The sequence below is a fragment of the Rhinatrema bivittatum genome, chromosome 2, assembly GCF_901001135.1.
Source record: "Rhinatrema bivittatum chromosome 2, aRhiBiv1.1, whole genome shotgun sequence".
Classification (NCBI taxonomy): Eukaryota; Metazoa; Chordata; class Amphibia; order Gymnophiona; family Rhinatrematidae; genus Rhinatrema; species Rhinatrema bivittatum.
Window position 1 is genome coordinate 783,817,032 of NC_042616.1, and position 20,324 is coordinate 783,837,355.

Genomic DNA, 20,324 nt, shown 5'->3' on the forward strand with positions numbered 1-20,324 from the left:
GGAAGGTCGAGCCATCACCGCAGCTGTCAGCCACCCGGACCAATAGGAAACCAGAGGACTATTTCTCGTTCACTCCCTCCCCTCGTGTGGGTGCAGCGATTATTTGGCCACCTCCCAAGCGTTGGGCGGAGCGAGGCACGAGCTTGGAAAAAAAGGAGAGGACGCGGTCGGGCGGAGAAGCGGGGCGGGGACGCGGAAGGATATGTTGGCGCGAGCTCTGTGGGCAGCTGAGGGAGGTTGCCGTTAACCGGTTTGTGTTTGTTTTCTTTTTTTTTTTTTTTTGGAGGCGGAGTTCTGGAGCTACAGCGCTCGGACTAGAGAGACGTAGGCAGGGTTGGGCGGTCTCAGTTTGCTGGAAGTCAGCGCTCGGAGCGGTTGTAGATTGCTGCTGCAGCTGCTTTAATTAATTAATTAATTAATTCCCCCAGCCCCCTCCCCCCCCCTCTTTTTTTTTTCCCCGTGGCTTGGAAAACCGAAGCCGAGCGGGTTTGAAGCGAGAGCGGGACGACGTTGCTTGTAAACAGTCACCAAGCTCGCAGCCAGAGCTGCGCATCAGCATTTGATCTGCTACCTCCGGCGTGGGTTATATGCTTGCCTTTACTGTTATAACCCGGAGTGGGAAAAAACCCCCAAATTGAGACTTATTCTGGGCGGGGGGTGGGAGCAAGCCCGTGTGTTCCCAGGGTCACGTTGATGAAATCCGCACGACGAGAAGTTGAATTGGCGAAAGGCGAGGCGGCGACTTGAGGGAAGAGCGGTCTTACCGGAGGTCGCTTCTGCGCCCCCTCTTCATCTCCAGACTGATCATTTTTGGTGTGTGTGTTTGTCCTTTGTCCATCCCGTTTTGCTTCGGCCTCCCTCCCTTCCTCTGCCGGCGGTGAGATTTGGGAGGAGGAGGAGGAAGGGGGGAAGATGGACGAGAAGTATCTGCCGGAGCTGCTGGCCGAGAAGGACTCGCTGGACTTTTCCTTCACTCACGCCTTGAGGATGATAAACCGAGGTGAGCGGGGGAGAGAGGGGCGCTTTGCCTTTGCTCCGGGGTCCTCCCTCCCGGTGTCTGCGGGAGTCCCCTGGTTGCTGGAGGTGGATGGGGGGCAGTTTTTGGCTGACAGGTGCCAAGCTTAGAAGCAGTGGTGTGCTAAACGGGGGGGGGGGGGGGGGGCTGGCTCAGTTCTTCATCAGGCGTCTCGTTTTCCACAAAATATCTTTTGACTTGGTCGGGGAGCCCCCCTCCCCCCCTTCCAGGCGCGGGAGTAGCCGTCCCGTGTTTAGCGGGCTGGATGTAATCGGCTTTGCTCTTGCTTTACAGGTGGCTTATTTAAGAGTTGGGGCTGGGAGGCAGGCTACAGCGGGGTGAAGTGGAAGCGCGCGCTCCCCCCCTTCTCCTTACTGTATACGAGGTTACATTACACAGGGTCTCGGCTCAAATCACTTTAGGTATTACTTTGGCAGCACATGTAAATCTGTCATGCCCGGCGGCTAATCTGACCCTGCGTCCCCAGCAAGGTCAGGCTGGGGGTGCGGCCTCGGATCGGGCTCCAGATGGGAATAGGAGTAGGGTCACACATTCCGGTGACCAATAGTTGGGGGTTTGCTACAAGGACTTTTTTTTTTTTTTGTTGTTAACGTCTACTTTAAAAGTTCACTGACCCACCTGTGTGTGTGTATTAAAATATCGTGTGAGCATCCTTGGCGTTTAGCTCTGTAAGCGAACGGCATCCAATTCCTAGATACTTCGTGCACTTTTGCTGAAAGGAGTCTGCTTGCACTTGGCCGAGTCTCATCTCTTTAGCCGTTTGTTGGCATTGGCATTTCCGTTGACACCTGTCAGGTAGTTTGCGGCGTTTAAGGTTTTTGGGATACAGGATATGGTTGGTTTTAAGACTATGTTAATTAATTCATTCGTTCTTTAGCACTCCTAAAATAAGAAACTGTCATTTAATGACGAGGCGCATGGATGATGCATGCATTTTCATTCACATCTTCTTGATCAAAACATCTACTATAAGAAGGCAAACACATGACGAAAACAGAATGTAATCTGCAGTGATTCATGTTAATGATGACTTGTGCAGTGCTGAAACCTTTTGACTCCTTGGAGAATGTGAGGTGTCCCTCATGCGCAGAATGGCTCCGGAGCAGCATCCGTTACCCCCGTTTGCAATTCCCTCTTGCAGTTTGATTGTTGGTGCCCAGAGCTGGTGTTTGGGTATGGATTAATTAGTCACACAAGTCCATTTCTTTAATAGCCTTGTCCTGCCCATAGGTAGCTTCATAGCCACAGTGGTGAATACTGGTGGGCACCATTCTTCTTTTTTGTACTGTTAAAGCTGTTTGTCCTCACTGAGGTTTAGTTGTGTTTTGCAGCTTTTGCTTTTTTTTTTTTTTACAGCAGCAGACATCTTAAAATAAGATGAGTGGTCTGCAAACTGCCATATCGTCATAATTTTGTTTTTTCTTATGTCGGTGCATTCAGCCTCCGAAAAAGTCTTGTCAAATGATAACAATGCCTGCATTTTTTTTCCTGTATGCCCATACTGTGAAAGTACTGTGTACACCAACCTGATGATACTAAATTCAGAATGATTATAGAAAGCAAGAGGCATAAAAAAAGCACCCAAAGTCAATGTAAAATATATGTATAAAATAGAAGGATCTTACTAAAGTTCTATTACTTTTCAAATCACCAAAAACTGTTTTGTAAGGGTATGTGAATACAAGTATAACTTGAAATATAAGGTTGCCTTCAGTATAGTTTATGATGCACTTAGATTTTACAATACAGAATAAGCTTTCTAGCAAATATCAGTTAAGGTGGTTCCTGCATCATTTCATCTGAATTTCTGGAAGTGTTCTCTGCCCTTCCAAAATGTTATACTGAAGGCAAATAACAACTGTTAAAATACAGTATCAGTGACCAGTCAACAAATATGTAACACATCACCCTTCTTCAGTCAGGGTTGATTTTCCATTAAGTGGACTACTGCTTTGACAAACTCAGTGTCTGCCTCAGGTGTTTCAATCCTCAGTGCTTGCATTTGGTGCACACCATCTGAGATAAAAACATCTTTTACAAAGATCTTGAGCCTAAACTAACTTCTATAAAGTACTTCATATGGCTAAAGGTTTAAAAGTACTGCCACAGTAATAATATAATTTCTAATGTGTCATTAAGTTTCTCTGTTTTTAAATTCAAAAGAATGTTTCACATTGCTTGAAAAACTGTGCACCAAACACTTTATGTTGGGGAAATGACTAAACTGATTACACAGAGTAGTTTTTAGTATTAAAAATTAAACTGCTTCAGTATGAAAAATATGAAAATAAAAGAAATACTGTAGTGAATAGATGATGCATGCCAGTGTAGTAGGAGTTTATGAAATTAAGACTCTGGGTGAAGCTGAATAGATATTTAGCAAAGCAGCATGCGGACCTGCCAATACCTGCTTGTGCTTTGCCATAACTTTTGTTATACCGAATACATAGGAACACAAACAAAACTGTGTGAAATCCATCTGCTGCCTACCCTGAGAGATTGCTGCAGTGTATTATTGAGAATGCACTGTGATTGGCTTCAAACATACTTTAGCTTTAGCCAATCAAAAAGCCAGCTTTCAGAATCTTATATAGTACCACTAGATGCATTCTTTATTAGAAGCAAGAGTTCTCTCCTTCTCCATACTTTATTGTAATTTAGTGAGACATACTTTCAGAGTGTCTGAAATACAACTTTTTATAAACTAGCTACTTTCTGCTTGTTTGGTATTTTTTCGCCTAATGAACATGTTTCTCATCAAGGCTGCCTCACAAGGACTCTGAAACATTTACAATGTGGGTAAAGCAATGCTGAGCAGCATCAAGCTTTCCCATCTTAGCAATAGGCACTAATTTATTATGTCAAAGAAAACAAGTCAGCAAGTCTTCATCCTGAAAAGTAAAAAGTGTAAGCAAATGAAGTTTTTCTTTTTTACCTTGCTCTGTGCTAATAGTATAATCCAGCAGTAACTTTGAGTACTTTTATGTTAATTACAATGCCCCTTTTAAATAAGACATTCTATCTTGGTGCTGACCTCATCAGTAACCATCCTTTGAAGAAGGTGTATAAGAAAGTACAGAGTGAACATGGCTTTGTAATTTTACGAATAGATGTAACTTCAAATTCTATAGTTTGGAATGAGTAATAGATTGTGCCTCTTTATGAAAGAAATGTTTTGATTTTACTGCATCTGAAGAAGTGACAGATTTTACTTTTCTTGCAAAGGCTGTACTGTTATCCAGCAATCATTCTACACATACTTCTGGTCTGCATATCTTGAAGAAATTTCTGCAAATAGCAAGTCTTCTAATCCTATGTATTATGAAAATAATGATAAATTTATATTGTACAATACCTTTTGATTCTCACTAAGCATCTGCCATCAACAGAAATTAGTAATATGGCGGGTTATACATTTTTGTAAATAAAATAAATACAGACTTTCTCTTTAAATACAGCAATCTTTTGTGATGAAATGACTGCTTTTTGAGGAGTTTACTAAGTTGTCACACGTATGTACAGCACACGAAGAAACAAGGAGTGGAAATTTAAAAGTAAGGGACAATGGTTAGAATTTGTTTCTAGTTATGTTGCCTTTGTTTATACGCACAAGGCACTGTGCAGTCTGAAGCTTTCAGAGTGCAGTTGGGTGGAAATATACTTTTTAAGTAGAAGAAAAATTATAGTAGTGCTGTGATTTGATCACGTATTTATCATTGTACAGATCAGATTAGAATAACATGTTCAAGATGCATGTTCAGTCAGTTGTGTGTATTACATATAGGTAGAAAAATAACCTTTATATACTAAACTTGCAGAGTCCATGGTAAATACAATAAGTCACTCTCCTATATGAACTAAGTACATTGAGTGTCCAGCATTTTTGGTGATTTCTTCTACTTGTCTCTGCAAGTTAGAGCATAACATAATTTTTTTTGCCATTTCATAAACTATATATAGCTAACACAACTTGCAGACTGTGGAGTACGATGCTCTAATGAATTGAGTGTTATTTTATTGCATTGTACCTTTTTGTAATCATTGAGTGAAACAAAATCATGAGGTATCGGGCAAATATTTTCAGATGTAAATTTTGATTTATGAATAATGAAATGACTTAAATGTAGATTTTAGTGGAAGACAGGTGATGGACTTTAGGAGGCACATGAAATTCTGAGTGGCTTCCACATAAAGCAGTGGGTTTTTCTGTGTATTTTGGGGCTTCCAGGTGCCTGCAGATTGCTCATATTTAGCACTTCATTTGCAGTTACAATCTGTCCCATTTGTTTTGATAAAGGGTCATATTTCCCAGTTTCATGGAAAATGTTCTCATTTTGAAAACTTGTGCTTTTGTTTTCTTTGTATTCTTTGCTGCCTGTGGGAACTAGATTGAGCTTAATAATCTGAGTTTTTCCTGCTAATTTCTTCATCAGAAGAAAATTTGTTTTTGCCAATAATGTCATAAGAAGCCTGAATAGGGAAAACAGTAGGAAATTTGCAAGTTGTTCTCTCTGTATACCTGTAGTAGCAGCAGACTTTTTTTTTTTTTTTTTAAGAAACTCAGTTTAATTAGTTTACCAAACATACCCAGAGTTCTTATTTGAACAAAATGACACATGGTATCAAAAAGAGGCCTTAAAGCAAAGGAAAGACAAAACTTTTTATTGCACTATGAGGATGGTTATTTATGGTCAAGAAAATTAGCTTTATGACACATCCATTTTCATAAGCAGATACAAATGTTATCTAATGTCAGTTGTTGTCTGAAGGCAGCAATAGGGATGTGGGAGGCTTATAAAAGCCTCAGCCAAAGAAGAAAATTGGTATACTATAACTTAGAGAAGCAGGGAGACTGCTGCTGCAGCTCATTAGGTGCTATGTAAGCAGCACAGTACACCACTTGGGATAAGTGTGCATTTGTTTTGGTAGTTCATGTGTGTAATTATTTTATGCACATAATATAGAATTTATATGCATAAACTACCAAATGAATGAAATAAACTGAAAAATGGGCTGAAAAGGTCCAACATGAATGAACTGAAAATTTTTTGTATGCACATCCCTATTAGTAATGTCTTGAAAAACATTTGTAGTTCACCAAAATATGTGAAAAAGATGTCGGGTAACTCAAAATCACAACCATAATGTTTTGAGCACCTGAGATGGCCACCAACCTCACGGTATGGCAGTGATGTAGAGTTCTAGAGTAAGGGTGCCTGTGTTGTCATTGCACTTGGGAATCTTTGCACCAAACTGAAAATAAGTGGTTTTTTTTTTTTTTTAAAACCAAATTCCTTAAAGGTCAAAAGTTTGTTTTAGAAAAAAAAATTTGAAGATTATGATCACAAATTAGATCAGTCATTCATGTGCTAGTTTAATTCTTTTTCCATTTTTTTTCTATCCATGGTTTTAACAATGACAGTTTTCTATTTAGTTATTTGATTAAATAGATACATTATTCTAAATATACATTTATTTTCTGAGTAGCATGAATACGGTCTGGTATACTGATATGCAGCCATAAGGGAAAAGGCATAGGACTGCTTCTATGGCCTAGTCCTAAAAGAAATGAAGAAAGCGTGCAGGGGTGTAACTTGTTGGTGTGACAGTTACTACCCTTAGCAGAAGGCATGAAGATTACTACCCTTAACCAATAATCCTTGATGCTTTTAATGCAACTGAAACATTTTTTCCCACATCGACAGCAGGGGGAAAAAGGGAATTGGATTCAAACAACAAATCAGAGCCTCTGCTTCTATAGTCTGGTATACTGATACTCAGGCATAAGGGAAAAAGCACAGTACTGCTTCTACAGCAAAATCCATAAACAGTGCATGTCAAGCAGCACCGTCTGTCTGAATTTTCAAGAAAGCTCATCACCCAGTAAAAAATGTTGGTAGCTGAAATTTGTATGGGATATCATAAAGCTTGGGATAACTGCACAGAGTGGCGGTTACTACCCTTAAGAGAAACATGGGGGGTCGTCTGCACGGAATGGCAGTTGCAGCCTAGGGAAGCTTGCTGGCCAGACTGAATGGACCATTTGGTCTTTTTCTGCCATTATTACTATATTACTATGACTATATTCACCATTGATTTTAACCAGTAGCAACATTAAAATCTGATACCCTAGGGCGTTGTATTTTTCATACTGAAAAATCCTCATCTTATTAAAGACTATTTTATAGCCAAACAAGCAAGGCAAAAGAGTTGTCATGTCCCTTGATAGATGGACTGTCTGAATCATTGTTATAGCAATTTTAACCCTGTCCATATCAACTTATAGAATATTTTTTTATTCGCCTTTATTTGTGCGCACCCAACCGTCTTTTTTCTGATAAAAATACATGTTTTTCTCTTTTGTCATTTGTCAGATTATGCTGCAGAATTGAGTTTTAGTTTGATCTGTTAAAAGGGAAAAAGTTTCCAACAAAGTCTAGACTTGTGAAAGCCTTTTACCTACTTAACACAGAACTTACCTCCATGGATGGATATTACTATGAATATATTCACCAGTGATTTTAACCAGTGAGTAAAAAGACTTAGGAGGGCAGGTAGTCTTTGCAAAAGCTTATCCTATTTTGGTGTATTTTATAGCTGTAGTGTGCATATTTACAAGCATCTTCATCCTCTATTATTTAGATCCTACTAATACAATTCAATTGAAAAAAATGTACTTATGAGGAAAGTTATGGTTCTCTTACATTATGAACTTCCATGTAACTTTCACTGGGTACTATTTTGCAGAGTCATCATGAGGACAATTGCAAAGCTATTTTCATGTGTAAACTATTTACCAGGGTAAAATGGCAGAGTTGCATGCGTTTTTGTGTGTGGTTTACTTTATGGATTTTTAGCATGCATCTCATTTGCATACACTGCCTTTATTGCATCCCATGGAGGCTCCTCCTTTTGCCACGTGCACTAAAAGAAAAAATACATGCAGACAACTAGTGCTGATTTCACTGCAGGTCTTGCTACATTGGCCCCTAATATGTTCCTCCTACGAAACCCTTTCAGAAAAAACTGACGTATTCAGATCTAAAGAACACCTTAAAAAAAACCATGCTGTTCTCCTGAAACAATTTTCTCACAACAGGCAATAAGAGGGAGCAATCTTCAAGGGAAACCCAGTACTATGATCTCTGCAGCATCTATAACGAACTTCCGAAGACCAACATATGCTGTTTAATTATCATGTTCCTCAGATATGTCCCAACTTCATATGATAAAATACTTTGAAATAAACACAGAAGAGCTTAATAGGGACATGAGCTTCCTTAACCATTACCAAAAAGAACTCCCTCCCTCCCACCCCAGCTCATCATAGCTGTAAATGCTTCTGTTGGTTCTCTCAAACCTTTCCATCTTAGATTACTCCTTCTGTTTTGAAAATCATCTTTATTCGTGATACTATTATAATACAACCTATAGCCTTGTTCACTCATTACCAAACAGTCTGCTAGCTCTCGTGCCCATCCTTTTTAATGTAAAATGTTTACAGCTTTGGAGAGAGTAGTAAATCACCTGGACCGGATGGTATACAGCCAGAGTTCTGAAGGAACTAAAAAATGAAATTTCAGACCTATTAGTAAAAATTTGTAACCTATCATTAAAATCATCCATTGTACCTGAAGACTGGACGATAGCAAATGTAACTCTAATATTTAAAAAGGGCTCCAGGGGCGATCCGGGAAACTACAGACCGGTTAGCATGACTTCAGTGCCAGGAAAAATAGTGGAAAGTGTTCTAAACATCAAAATCACAGAACAAATAGAAAGATATGGTTTAATGGAACAAAGTCAGCATGGCATTACCCAAGGCAAGTCTTGCCTCACAAATGTGCTTCACTGTTTTGAAGAAGTTAATAAACATGTGGATAAAGGTGAACCGGTAGATGTAGTGTACTTGGATTTTTAGAAGGCATTTGACAAAGTTCCTCATGAGAGGCTTCTAGGAAAAGTAAAAAGTCATGGGATAGGTGGCGATGTCCTTTCGTGGATTGCAAACTGGCTAAAAGACAGGAAACAGAGAGTAGGATTAAATGGACAATTTTCTCAGTGGAAGGGAGTGGGCAGTGGAGTGCCTCAGGGATCTGTATTGGGACCCTTACTTTTCAATATATTTATAAATGATCTGGAAAGAAATACGACGAGTGAGATAATCAAATTTGCAGATGACACAAAATTGTTCAGAGTAGTTAAATCACAAGCAGATTGTGATAAATTGCAGGAAGACCATGTGAGACTGGAAAATTGGGCATCCAAATGGCAGATGAAATTTAATGTGGATAAGTGCAAGGTGATGCATATAGGGAAAAATAACCCATGCTATAATTACACAATGTTGGGTTTCCATATTAGGTGCTACAACCCAAGAAAGAGATCTAGGCGTCATAGTGGATAACACATTGAAATCGTCGGTTCAGTGTGCTGCGGCAGTCAAAAAAGCAAACAGAATGCTGGGAATTATTAGAAAGGGAATGGTGAATAAAACGGAAAATTCATAATGCCTCTGTATTGCTCCATTTGGGTACTTGCCAGGTTCTTATGGCCTGGATTGGCCACTGTTGGAAACAGGATGCTGGGCTTGATGGAGCCTTGGTCTGACCCAGTATGGCATTTTCTTATGTTCTTATAAGCTCAAGTTCCACCTTATGGCATCGGCCACCTATGTTACCAGGTGGCCGATGCAATAAGCGCATAGAGTGCTCATTTTCGGAAGTTATTCTAGTGTCCAACTGCTTGTCAAGCTGTGCGCTAGGCTGAGTGTGCTATATTGCATTGGCCTACATGTGTGCAATATATATGCATGTATTTTACTGTTATTTACCACTTTGAAAACTAAAACTGCATCTGTACTGTCATTGTACTGTAAACTGTAATTTACTTATATAGTCTGATAACTTTATGCCTAGCTTATTCTATATTGATCTGATGGAAGCATAGCCATCAAAAGTTAATCACAAAAATATTTTGTCCAGTAAGAAGATGTCATATTTAGCGTCTTCTGAGTTTTGTTTCTTTATATGATCGTAGACTGACGTGGTAGTACTCATTTTTTATACTGATTGTTCTTGAACTGTTTGTCTCTCTAGATTAGACAACTGCAACACACTTATGTAGGTCTCCCTCAAAAAACAAACAAACCCTAAAATGTCTACAGATTTGTTAGCTTCCCTATACGTGGCACAGATTTGAATGCAGTTGGATGAACAGTTCAGAAGTTATTGGGGATAGGGGCAGGGCTGGTGGTAGTATTTTTGCTGCCCCCCCCTCTTTTTTTTTTTAAACACCGAATACCCCCCCCTCAATTAAACATGCAGAACATTCACCCTCATCAAATTCAGAGACTATAAACAGAGAGTGAACCAGAAACCGCAACAAGCCAGACTCTGCAGCGCACACTCTCCTATTCATTCATACAAACAACCCCAGACAAGTTCCCATCCACACACACAACCCTCCAGGCAAGCTGTCATTCATTCATTCATTCATTCACACACACCAGTGGGAGCCATTCTGCTGCTTTTCCTTGTGTGCTGGCTCATGTGCTAATCAAACCACGCGAGTCTAGCACTTCCTCTATGCAGCTCTCTTGCATCGCCAGATCAGGATAGAAAACATGCTAGCTGTATGTGTTTTGAACAGCATACACCAGCACTGAGAAGGAGTTCCATCCTTCTTCGGCTGCTGGTGAGATAGGGTCCACTGGTTGCCTCACGGGCCTTCTGTACTTCTTGGTCGCCACTGGGATGCGATCTACCAGCGCGTTCCATGGACCTCTTCCTCTTCTTGGCCACATGCTGGCTGCTTCTTTTCTGCCACCCTGTGCAATTCTATGGTATGCACACCTAGTAGTGCTGGGCCTGGATAGGGTAGTCCTGGAGGAATTCTGCATTACTGCGGAGTGCATAATTTGCGCAGAATTCCCCCCGCACAGAATTGCCATTTTATGCTCAGAAAATAGCAAAGGGAGACCCTGGCATGCCGCGAATGGAGTGTGTGAAGGATAAGGCCTGGGGGTGCTGTTCGCGGTGAAGATGGAAGGCTCCCGTGTGCGGTGAAGATAAAGGCGCCAATAAGAAAGATTGTGTGTGTGTGTGAGGGAGGGGAGGGTGCTAGAGAGCATGGGAGGTAAGGGGGATGCTTGATTGTGGGTTTCAGAGAGATGGAGGCTATATGAGAAGATTGTGAAGGAGTGTCTGTGTGTGAGATTAGGAGCTTGTGTGTATGTGGGGGTGCGTGAGAGAGAGACATAGGTAGCCTGTGAGAGAGGGAATTGTGTGGATGTGTATGCAAGAGAGAGGGCCCTGTGCGAGTGTGTGAGAGAGGGACAAAAGGGAGCCTGTGTGAGGGGCAGTACTGAGAATATTGCCAGTCCCAGAGTTTGACCCTAGAGTGGAAGGGGTTGAGCCTAGAGGTGGAGGGGAGAGATACTGACAGGTGAAGGAGTTGGGGCTTGAGAGGGCAAAGTGGCCAGGGGAGTAGGGGAGAGAGTGTGGAAGGGACACTCTTGCAGTGAATTTCTAGGAAAATTCTTCTCAAAATATTTAAAATTCTGCATCTTTAAGTAATAACTTTTTTTCTGTATTAGTCTTTAAGTAGTTACATTTTAAATTGTCATGTAAATTGTGTTATTTTGACCAATATAAGGTTTGCAGAATTCTGCAAAATTCCCCGTATTACTCCTGGGGGAATTTTGCAGAATTCCCCCAGGAGTAATAGGGGGAGGGATGAACATGATCTTATAAGGTCAGTTTTAAGAAACTGACCAAGTAGGAACCTAAGAACTGTCTACAGACAGTTAATGCAATTTCATGTCTATGTACGCCCTTATTTTTGCTCTCCCTAGGGAGTCTAACAACTGTTTGCTGTCTCTGCTTGTATTCTGTCATAACCTCTCCTCTGTAGTTAACACAATCCCTTTTCCTATCTTCCAGTTGGTGAATCACCCTGAACACTGCTGCTACTGATCCTGTGCTGGTTAGATAACAGGTGCAGAGCTCAGATAAATTAAATAGTAGAGGATCCTGGTGGTAGAAGTGTTCACATTAACTCAGTATATGAAGAATATCTAAAGAATATTGAAAGCAAAAACAATAACTGCAAGTAATGACTCCTGGGTTACATGTTACAAACACAACAATAAACTAGTAACTTCTGAAACTTGAAAATAAAGTAGACTATTTTGTTCTGATTACTGTAACATTTACTTATATCAAAGTGGAAATCTGCACTGGATTTAAGAGGTGAGTTTGGCAAATTCCATTTTGACATTTGGAAAGGAGAAAACTATAAATTAGTGGAGACACATGCAGAATAGTACATTTAGGGCACAAGAACAGCACATTCAATATACTTTTTCTGTTGATAAGCAGGCTGAATCATCCCTGCTATTTGGATGATGTCACCTGCGCACTCTAGTGGACATTCTACTCTAAGATTCAAAGTTTTGTTGTATTGCGTCTGTGCGGCACTTCCCACATTTAGCGTTAGACTATGTTGAACAGGTACATGCATACACTCCAATTCCAGGAATAGGCTCTTATATAATGCATGCAATATAGTCTTCATAAAAGATCACCCTCTTTTGCATGAACAAATATATACTTGTGCCTCCCCTTCTTGACAGGTCTCTGGCAGCAAGCCTGTCTTCGCCTGAGCTTCAGGGATTTACTTAATATTGATAAACCTTTGCTGCTTTACTCTTGCCAGCAATTCCTGGTGTCAGCTTTCATGTCTCTACTAAAGGGTGCTAGGTTTGGGCTGAATGAAGGGGAAAAAAGGATTGAATGCATCATAATGGTAGAAAACTGTGGGCACCTGGTGGGGAAAGCAGTATAGGAGAAGCAATTGAAAATAATTGGGGTAAAGTGGTGGGTGGTAATTTGGGAGGTGGGGGGGAAATGGGAAATGAGAATACAAATAGGAGTTATACAAATGGCTGAGGTTCCCCGAATTTTCAAAACCTATATATCTTTATTCTTGCATCAGTGGGGAGTTGTGGGCATAGCACCTCTCATTCTGCCCAAAGCTAAATACAGAGTTGGTAGAATGTGAAAATTACTGAGAGTTATCTGAATCATTTTAATGATTCAGGAATAGGGCAGACTAGTGCCTTTTTTGTTTGTAGTCTCATTTAACTGACTACATAAATGTTTATTTTTAAACTGTAAATTAAGTACACATGATCTGAAAGTCTCTGGCAGAACTGGTATATATGATTTGTATCAAATTAGTTTTTAGGGGTTTTTTTTTTTTAATCCCTGAAAGATAGCTCTAACACAAAGCAATTTTGAGATTTCCAGTTAACTGAAGTAGGCTTTGGGGTAGATTTTAAAAAGGAGTGTGCGGGCGTACATTTGCGCGTGCTACCCGGCGCGCACATGTTCGCCCGATTTTTTTTTTTTTTATAACATGCGCGCGTATGTTATAAAATCCAGCGTCGGCTCACGCAAGGGGGTGCACAATTGTGCACCTTGCACACGCTGAGCCCGCTCCTAGCCGTGCTGCCTTCCCCCCTGTTCCCTCCCAGGCCGCTCCGAAATCGGGGGGAACTTTCCAACACCCTACCTTCTCTTCCCTTCCTCTACCTTCCCTGCCCTTTCCCCCTACCTTTGACGACTTCTTTTTGTTTTAAAACTTCAGCCCTGGGGCGAAGTAAATTGCGCGCACCGGCCCAGCAACCTTGTGGAGATCTCTGGCCCCGCCTCCGGACCGCCCCTTTTGTAAAGCCGCAGGACTTACACGCTTCCCGGGGCTTTACACGTGTCGCCGGCCTTTTTAAAATAGGCCCGGCGCATGTAACCTTTTGAAAATCCGGCCCTTTGTGTGTTGTCATAATTCTGCTTTTAAAAGTACATTTTAAAAACCTGTATAAAAATAATTGATGAGCTGTTAGTCACATTTTCATTAGTGTTATACTGAGTTTTCCTTAACATAGGCACCCACAATGACTTGTAGATGACAGGTTACAATGCTGTGAAACAAAAGGGTTATATTCCTTCTATTGTATTGACAAGTAATTAGACATTTGAGCAATGGAAAGAAAGTACTATGCATTGGGTTTCAGTAATAGAAACTGTTCACATGCAGTTTGATGGCTATCTTGACCAAGTTACTGGAATGGAAAAAAAACCCACTTTTTTACCTGCTACTAATTGAAATCTGATAGAATTGTGAATGTAATCTAGAGTTTGGACATGAAATTAAGAATGTGGTTAAGTGGCCCTTTCAGAAAAATACAATTTTGACAGAAAGTAGATATTTCCTAGCAAAGCACTCTGTTAATCCCCTTGTCTCTTGTCAAGTGTTCCTGCCAGTTGCTGAAGATTATGGGAGATTGATGAGATTCCTTAGTCAGCTACATGTTTAATGGAAAGCATAATCCCAGTTTTCAAACTGACCTACAGCTTTTAAGTTCAAGATAATATCGTTCAAATGGAAACATTAAGATTTTCTTTCCTAATTCTATGCTTTACTAACTTTAGAAGATGCTTTTAAGATCTGTCCTGAAAAAGATTCTGATCCATGTACCTTATTAACCAATAAACTGTTGTACAATGTTTTGAAAAATGTTGGAATAAATGATTTTATAACTTTCATCCTTTTGATAGGGAATAAACTTAATCTTTCAAAATGCTTTAAAATGCTTCTTCTATTTATAATCTTGCACAGTTGTTGTCTGTTATTCCAAAGAAGATTTGTTGTCCTTGGTATCTTTAGGGAATCCTTAACTAATCATTTTCTATAATTAGGTGATGTTTTTTTCTAAGTAGCAGATTGGTGCAGTACCCAAATGGCACTTTTTAAAGTAAATTGTAATAAGCACAAAGAATAACACACATAAGTACAAGAGTAATTTTAAAACGCTAATTATTAAAGAAACAAACCTAGTGGTAAAAGTGTTTGTCATAGCAGTGAATGTTCACGCTTTCACTGTTTGTTTAATCTTGCTTTGAATTCCTGCCTTTGTGTAGTATGCATTGCTTTTTTTTCTTTTTAATGGATGTTGATTTCTCAAGATGTGTTTAAATACAATTTTCATTTAGTGAGCATAACATTAACTTGACTGGATGAATACTACTACCATATTGTACAACATATTTTGTTTCATGATACAGCAAAAAGATTGTAGTTACACCACCTGGGATGCAGTATAGTTTACAGGTTTTCAGATTTTTCTAGAATTTTTTAGTTGCAATAGATGTGTGTATATTAAATGTACTATATTTCAGCAAGTAAGTATATCTAGGAAAGAACTGTCCTTCCATTAGCTAAGGTAGAGTTTTAAGGCCAAGGATAGGAAAGCTCTATCAATTTCTGATTACAGGAAGAAACATCTTCCAAAATTGCAGTTTATTTACAGATAACTAGATGATACTTGTGGAACTTCCCAAGGCCTCTCTGAATTGCTCTTCCCCTGCCCCCTCCCCAGCCACAGGCATAGCACCACCCATGGAAGTTCTCTGAGGCTCCTATTTATTGCCATTGCCCTTCCTCTTCCAGTCCCACCATAGCCTACCTTTACACCCTGACAACCTTAACACAGCATGCCTGGCAGCTGCTCTAGCCTCCAGATATCTGTCTCCTTTTCTGAGGGATAGGAGCGCTTTACTCCCAAGGAAGAGGTACAATATTGGAGGTGAAATTCTAAGCACAAAAGAACAGGATCTATTAGTGATTGTATCTGATGATCTTAAGGTAGCCAAACAGGTGGATAAAGGGGGGAAAAAGCCATAAAGATGCTTGGCTGCTTAAGGAGAGCAATGATCAGCAGAAAAAGGGAGGTGATATTGCCTTGTAGAGGTCCTTGGTGAGACCTCATTTAATATACTGTGTACAGTTCTGGAGACCACACCTGCAAAGGATATAAACCGGTTTGAGTTTATCCAGAGGGTGGCTACTAAAATGAACAGTGGTCTTCATTCTAAAGCAGTGGTCCTCAACCCTGTCCTGGGGGCCCACCAGCCAATCAGGTTTTCAGGATATCCACAATGGGATGCATGAGAGAAAATTTGCATGTTATGGAGGCAGTGCATGCAAACTTTCTGTCAATGCATATTCATTGTGGATATCCTGAAAACCTGACTGGCTGGTGGGCCCCCAGGACAGGGTTGGGGACCACTGTTCTAAAGCATATAGGGATAGAATAAAAAATGTAAACATGTATATCCTAGAGGTAATGTAAGAGAGGGGATATAAGAGAGATTTAAATATCTCAAATGTTTCCATGCACAGAGGCTAGCCTTTCAGTGGAAAGAAAGATCTAGTCAAGGATTCATGGGATGAGGGTGAAAAGGGATAGACTAAGGAGTAATCTTAGGAAATATTTCTTTACAGAGAGTATACAGTAAATAGATCCCATGATGCAATTGTGCAGTCATAAGTAGTGGCTTTTCCTAACAGGTAATACACGTGGGACGTTTACTCGAGCTACTTCTTAAAATCACATGCACACATACGCACAGTGGGGTATTTTAAATGATACGCACATATGTGTGTGCATGATATAAAATTGCAGCGTATCTCTGCATACAGATATACATGTTTATGGGCGTTCGTGCAAACTTTTTAAAATTAGCGAGTAAGTGTACTTACAGTTTATGGACTTCTCCAGTAGCTTACCAAACTTTTTTTTTTAAACCCATATATCCTAATATATCCAATATATCCAGTAGCTTACCAAACTTTTTTTTTTAAACCCATATATCCTAATTGCTTTAACCACATCCTCTAGCAATGTATGTTGAGAGAAAAATTAATTTTTTCCAATTTTCTTTGACTGTGCTACTTACTAACTTATGGAGTGTCCCCCTAGTCTTTCTTTTTTTCTTTTTTTTTTGTAAAGAATAAATAACCAGTTTACATTTACCTAATATATACAAAAGACTTTATAATATATACAATTGTGCTATGCTGTTTGATTATCACGTGTAACTCTTTCACTGGAAAATTAGCCAAGTTGTCGTCAAATGTTCAAAAATATTCACCTTAATAAAATGTTTATATTGTCAAATATTTAAAACAATACTTGATATGTTTACTTACGGGCTATTACAGTCTATAAACAGTTATGAGCCAGTATAATGCGGATCCTAAATTAGGAATCCCCAATATTCTACTTGTAGGTTACAACAGTATATATCCAACTTGATGCCAATGTGATATTTTTTCCTGGATATAATAATTCAATCCCTGTCAAGGCCCTTGATTTGCGATAATGGCTTCCTTAGTTGTAAACATTTTAAGGTGAATGTAATGTAAAACGTTTGTTGTACTTGGCTGCTTTTCCAGTAAGAGTTACATGCGATAATCAGACAGCATAGGGCAATTGTATTTGTTAAATTGTATATGTCATTACAAAGTATCTTGTATATGTTATGTGTGTGGTAGCTTGAGCAGTCAGTGGGTTAGGTAGAAGAAATCTCAATTAGACTGTGCTTCAGTGCTTTTTATTTACATTGATAGTAAACTCAAACAAAATGGCAGCAAACTAAAAGGAAACACTTCAGCGGTTCACCACTTCAAAACAGGCAGCAAACGACAGCAAAACACTTCAGCAGTTCCCTTTAGCCTCATGTACTTCAGTCTTTGCACAGAGAAAATCTTCACGCACAGAAAAGTCTTTAACAAACCTTTTTAGATGTAAGTGGTCTTAGTGTATACTGGAACTCCATCAGCTCCCCAGAGCCTGAGGTTTTATCCTCTGGAGAAGGGTTCTACCCTTTACCCAGGATTCCCTGTGCCCCTCTATCTTGAGGAGACCGGGTGGGATAGCTATGCCTGGTCCTTTAAGGTCAACTAAGGGAGTTTCCTCTACATTCCCTCACATACACTCACCCCTCAGCTCAGCCTTGCCAGGATGAGCGTTTGCCTGTACAAGGAAAACCTCTCTTGACAGGAAATCTGCATTTGCATTCTCCTTTTCTGTCCTGTGTCAAATCTTGTAGTAGAAAGTCTACAGGGTCAGGAACTAATGCATTACTCTTGTTTTGGATTCCTTGTTCCTATTGATTCATAAGAGCGGTTGATGGTCCGTTATAAGCATACACTGACTCCCCAGCAGGTAATAGCGCAAGGCTGCCTCCTTGAACAGTTGTGTGTCATCTCTCATGTGGCATCGGCTTCTGGCTGATGCATGCCACAGGATGTTTTTGGTCATTGTTCTTTTGGGCCAAGATGGTATCTGTTTGCACCGTGAAGGATTTGGTAGAGTCCGGGCTGATCAGGACTGGTTTAGAATATATAGACTCCTTCAGGGCTCTGAAGGCCTTCACCGCTTCCTCTGGCCACTGGACCTTCTCTGGTGCTTTCTTTGACCAGTAGTTTTTTTGAGAGCCTCTGTCTTCTCTGACTAGTTAGAGATAAACCTCTTACAATATCCCATAAGGCCTAAAAACGCTCTCACTTTTTCATCTTCGTTTTTGGGACTGGCACCCGGGTCATCGCCTCGATCTTTCTGGTCTGCGGATGGACCTTACCCTTTCCTAGGGTATAGCCAAGATACTGGGCCTCTTGCCCTCCTTGGGATTAACCGTTAGCCCTGCTTTCTTTAGACTGGTTAAGAGTTGGTTAAGATGGGTTGTGGCTGTAGATCATCATGTCAATTAGGTAGGCAGCTGCATAATCTTGATGTGGGTGGAGCAGGTGGCTAATGAATCATTGAAATGTAGCAGGGGTGCTAGGAAAGCCAAATGGGAGTACAGTGAACCGGAACAGCCGAGGACGTGAGAGGCACCTGCCAATACCCTTTAGTAAGATTGAGGGTAGAGATGAACTGGGATGACCTCAAATGCTCAATCAGTTCATCCACTTGTGGCATTGGATAGGCATTGAGTTTTGAGACTTTGTTAACCTTTTTGAAGCCTATACAGAACCTGATACTGCCATCTGGCTTCAGCACCAATACATTGGGTGAGGGACAGTCACTGTTGGACTCCTTTTATTACACAGAGCTGGAGCATCTCCTTCACTTCAGCCTTACTGATGTGGTACCTGGCTTCGGGGATTCGATAAGGTCGTTGGCGTACCACCACTCCAGGAGAAGTAATATGTTGTAACAGATGGGAATGACCAGGCAGGTTTGAGAAGGTCTTTGTTTTTCTCTACCAGCTGCTTCAAGTCAGCTGCCTGTACGGTGGCAACTCTTCTCGAAGGGTATTTGTGCTTGGTCCAGTTTGTCTGACCTCTGGGCCAAATTCTCCTTCCTGAACCATGCCACACTCTTGTGGCACCCATTTCTTCAGGAGGTATATGTGGTAGATTTGGGTGGTCTTTTGCTTATTTTGCAGAGCTATCTTGTAGTCCACTGGCCCTGTTTTCTCCAGGACTTAATAGCGTCTTTTCCAATGGGCTAAAAGCTTGCTTTCTGACGATTGCAGGAGGACAAGGACCCGGTTCACTGGTTAATATACTCACTAGACTGTGGGGCGATTTTATAAGTTTGAGCTTGAGAATTCTGAACCTTTTTCAGATTAGAGCGAGCCACCTTGCTAGCCTTCTTTAGGCGATCTTGTACTCTGAGAATGTAGTCAACTATGCTTTGCTTGGTATTCGCTTCCTCTTCTCAGGTCTCACGAGCTATATCCAGAATTCCTCTGTCTCCTTCCATATCACAAAGCTCAATGGGGTTCTCCCAGTTTGAGTAACTACTCAAACTGGGAGAACCCCATTGAGCTTTGTGATACTTCGCAGATTACGAACAGCACATAGATATCTCTATCGATATCTATCTATAAAAGCATTTAAAACACACACAGTATATTTAGTAATTCATTGAATCTTTCCCATACCATTATCCAAAATTTCTTTACATTGTTAGAAATATAGCATGAGAATGCCCTTATCTGTGTGACAAAACCAGCATTTATTATCGCCCTAACCACCAAGCTTGAAAATTTTTACTGGTGTCCAGAGTGCCTTAGGGGTATTTAAATGAATACCAAGTTAGTGATTTGGACATCAATCTGCAATAACTTTATCCAAAGAACAACACTTACACAGGTTCCACGTAGGTATCCAAGTCATTTCTACCACTTGACAACCCACATTAAGTATTCTGCAAACATTGATAGAATCCTGAAACCACCTTTTAAAAGTGATTCTCACTATTTTTAAAGAAAGCATCACTATGACATAAAAACGCAAATATGAGAGGCAAGCCCATCCATCTGATAGTGGCCACTTTCCTGGATGCAGAATGGGTGTCCCACTCTAATAACTTGACTGACCTGGGTGCATCTCGTCTGATGATGTAACTGCCTGTCTGCTCACATGCACTCGA

The 20,324-nt window shown here is 40.4% G+C and overlaps 1 protein-coding gene across 3 annotated transcripts in view; it reads left to right on the forward strand.

Annotated features, from left to right (window-relative positions):
- Nucleotides 1-364: 364 nt before the first annotated feature.
- KHDRBS3 (KH RNA binding domain containing, signal transduction associated 3) overlaps nt 365-20,324 on the forward strand; it is a 738,992-nt gene continuing 719,032 nt past the window's right edge. For 2 of the 3 annotated variants that reach the window (XR_003854946.1, XR_003854947.1), the window contains exon 1: nt 365-1,000. Coding sequence is in view for 1 of the 3 variants with exons in the window: in XM_029592068.1 (XP_029447928.1) it covers nt 913-1,000 (88 nt within the window). In the remaining 2 variants the exon portion in view is untranslated. The remainder of the gene's footprint in view (nt 1,001-20,324) is intronic. The other variant, XM_029592068.1, reaches the window with a different exon arrangement.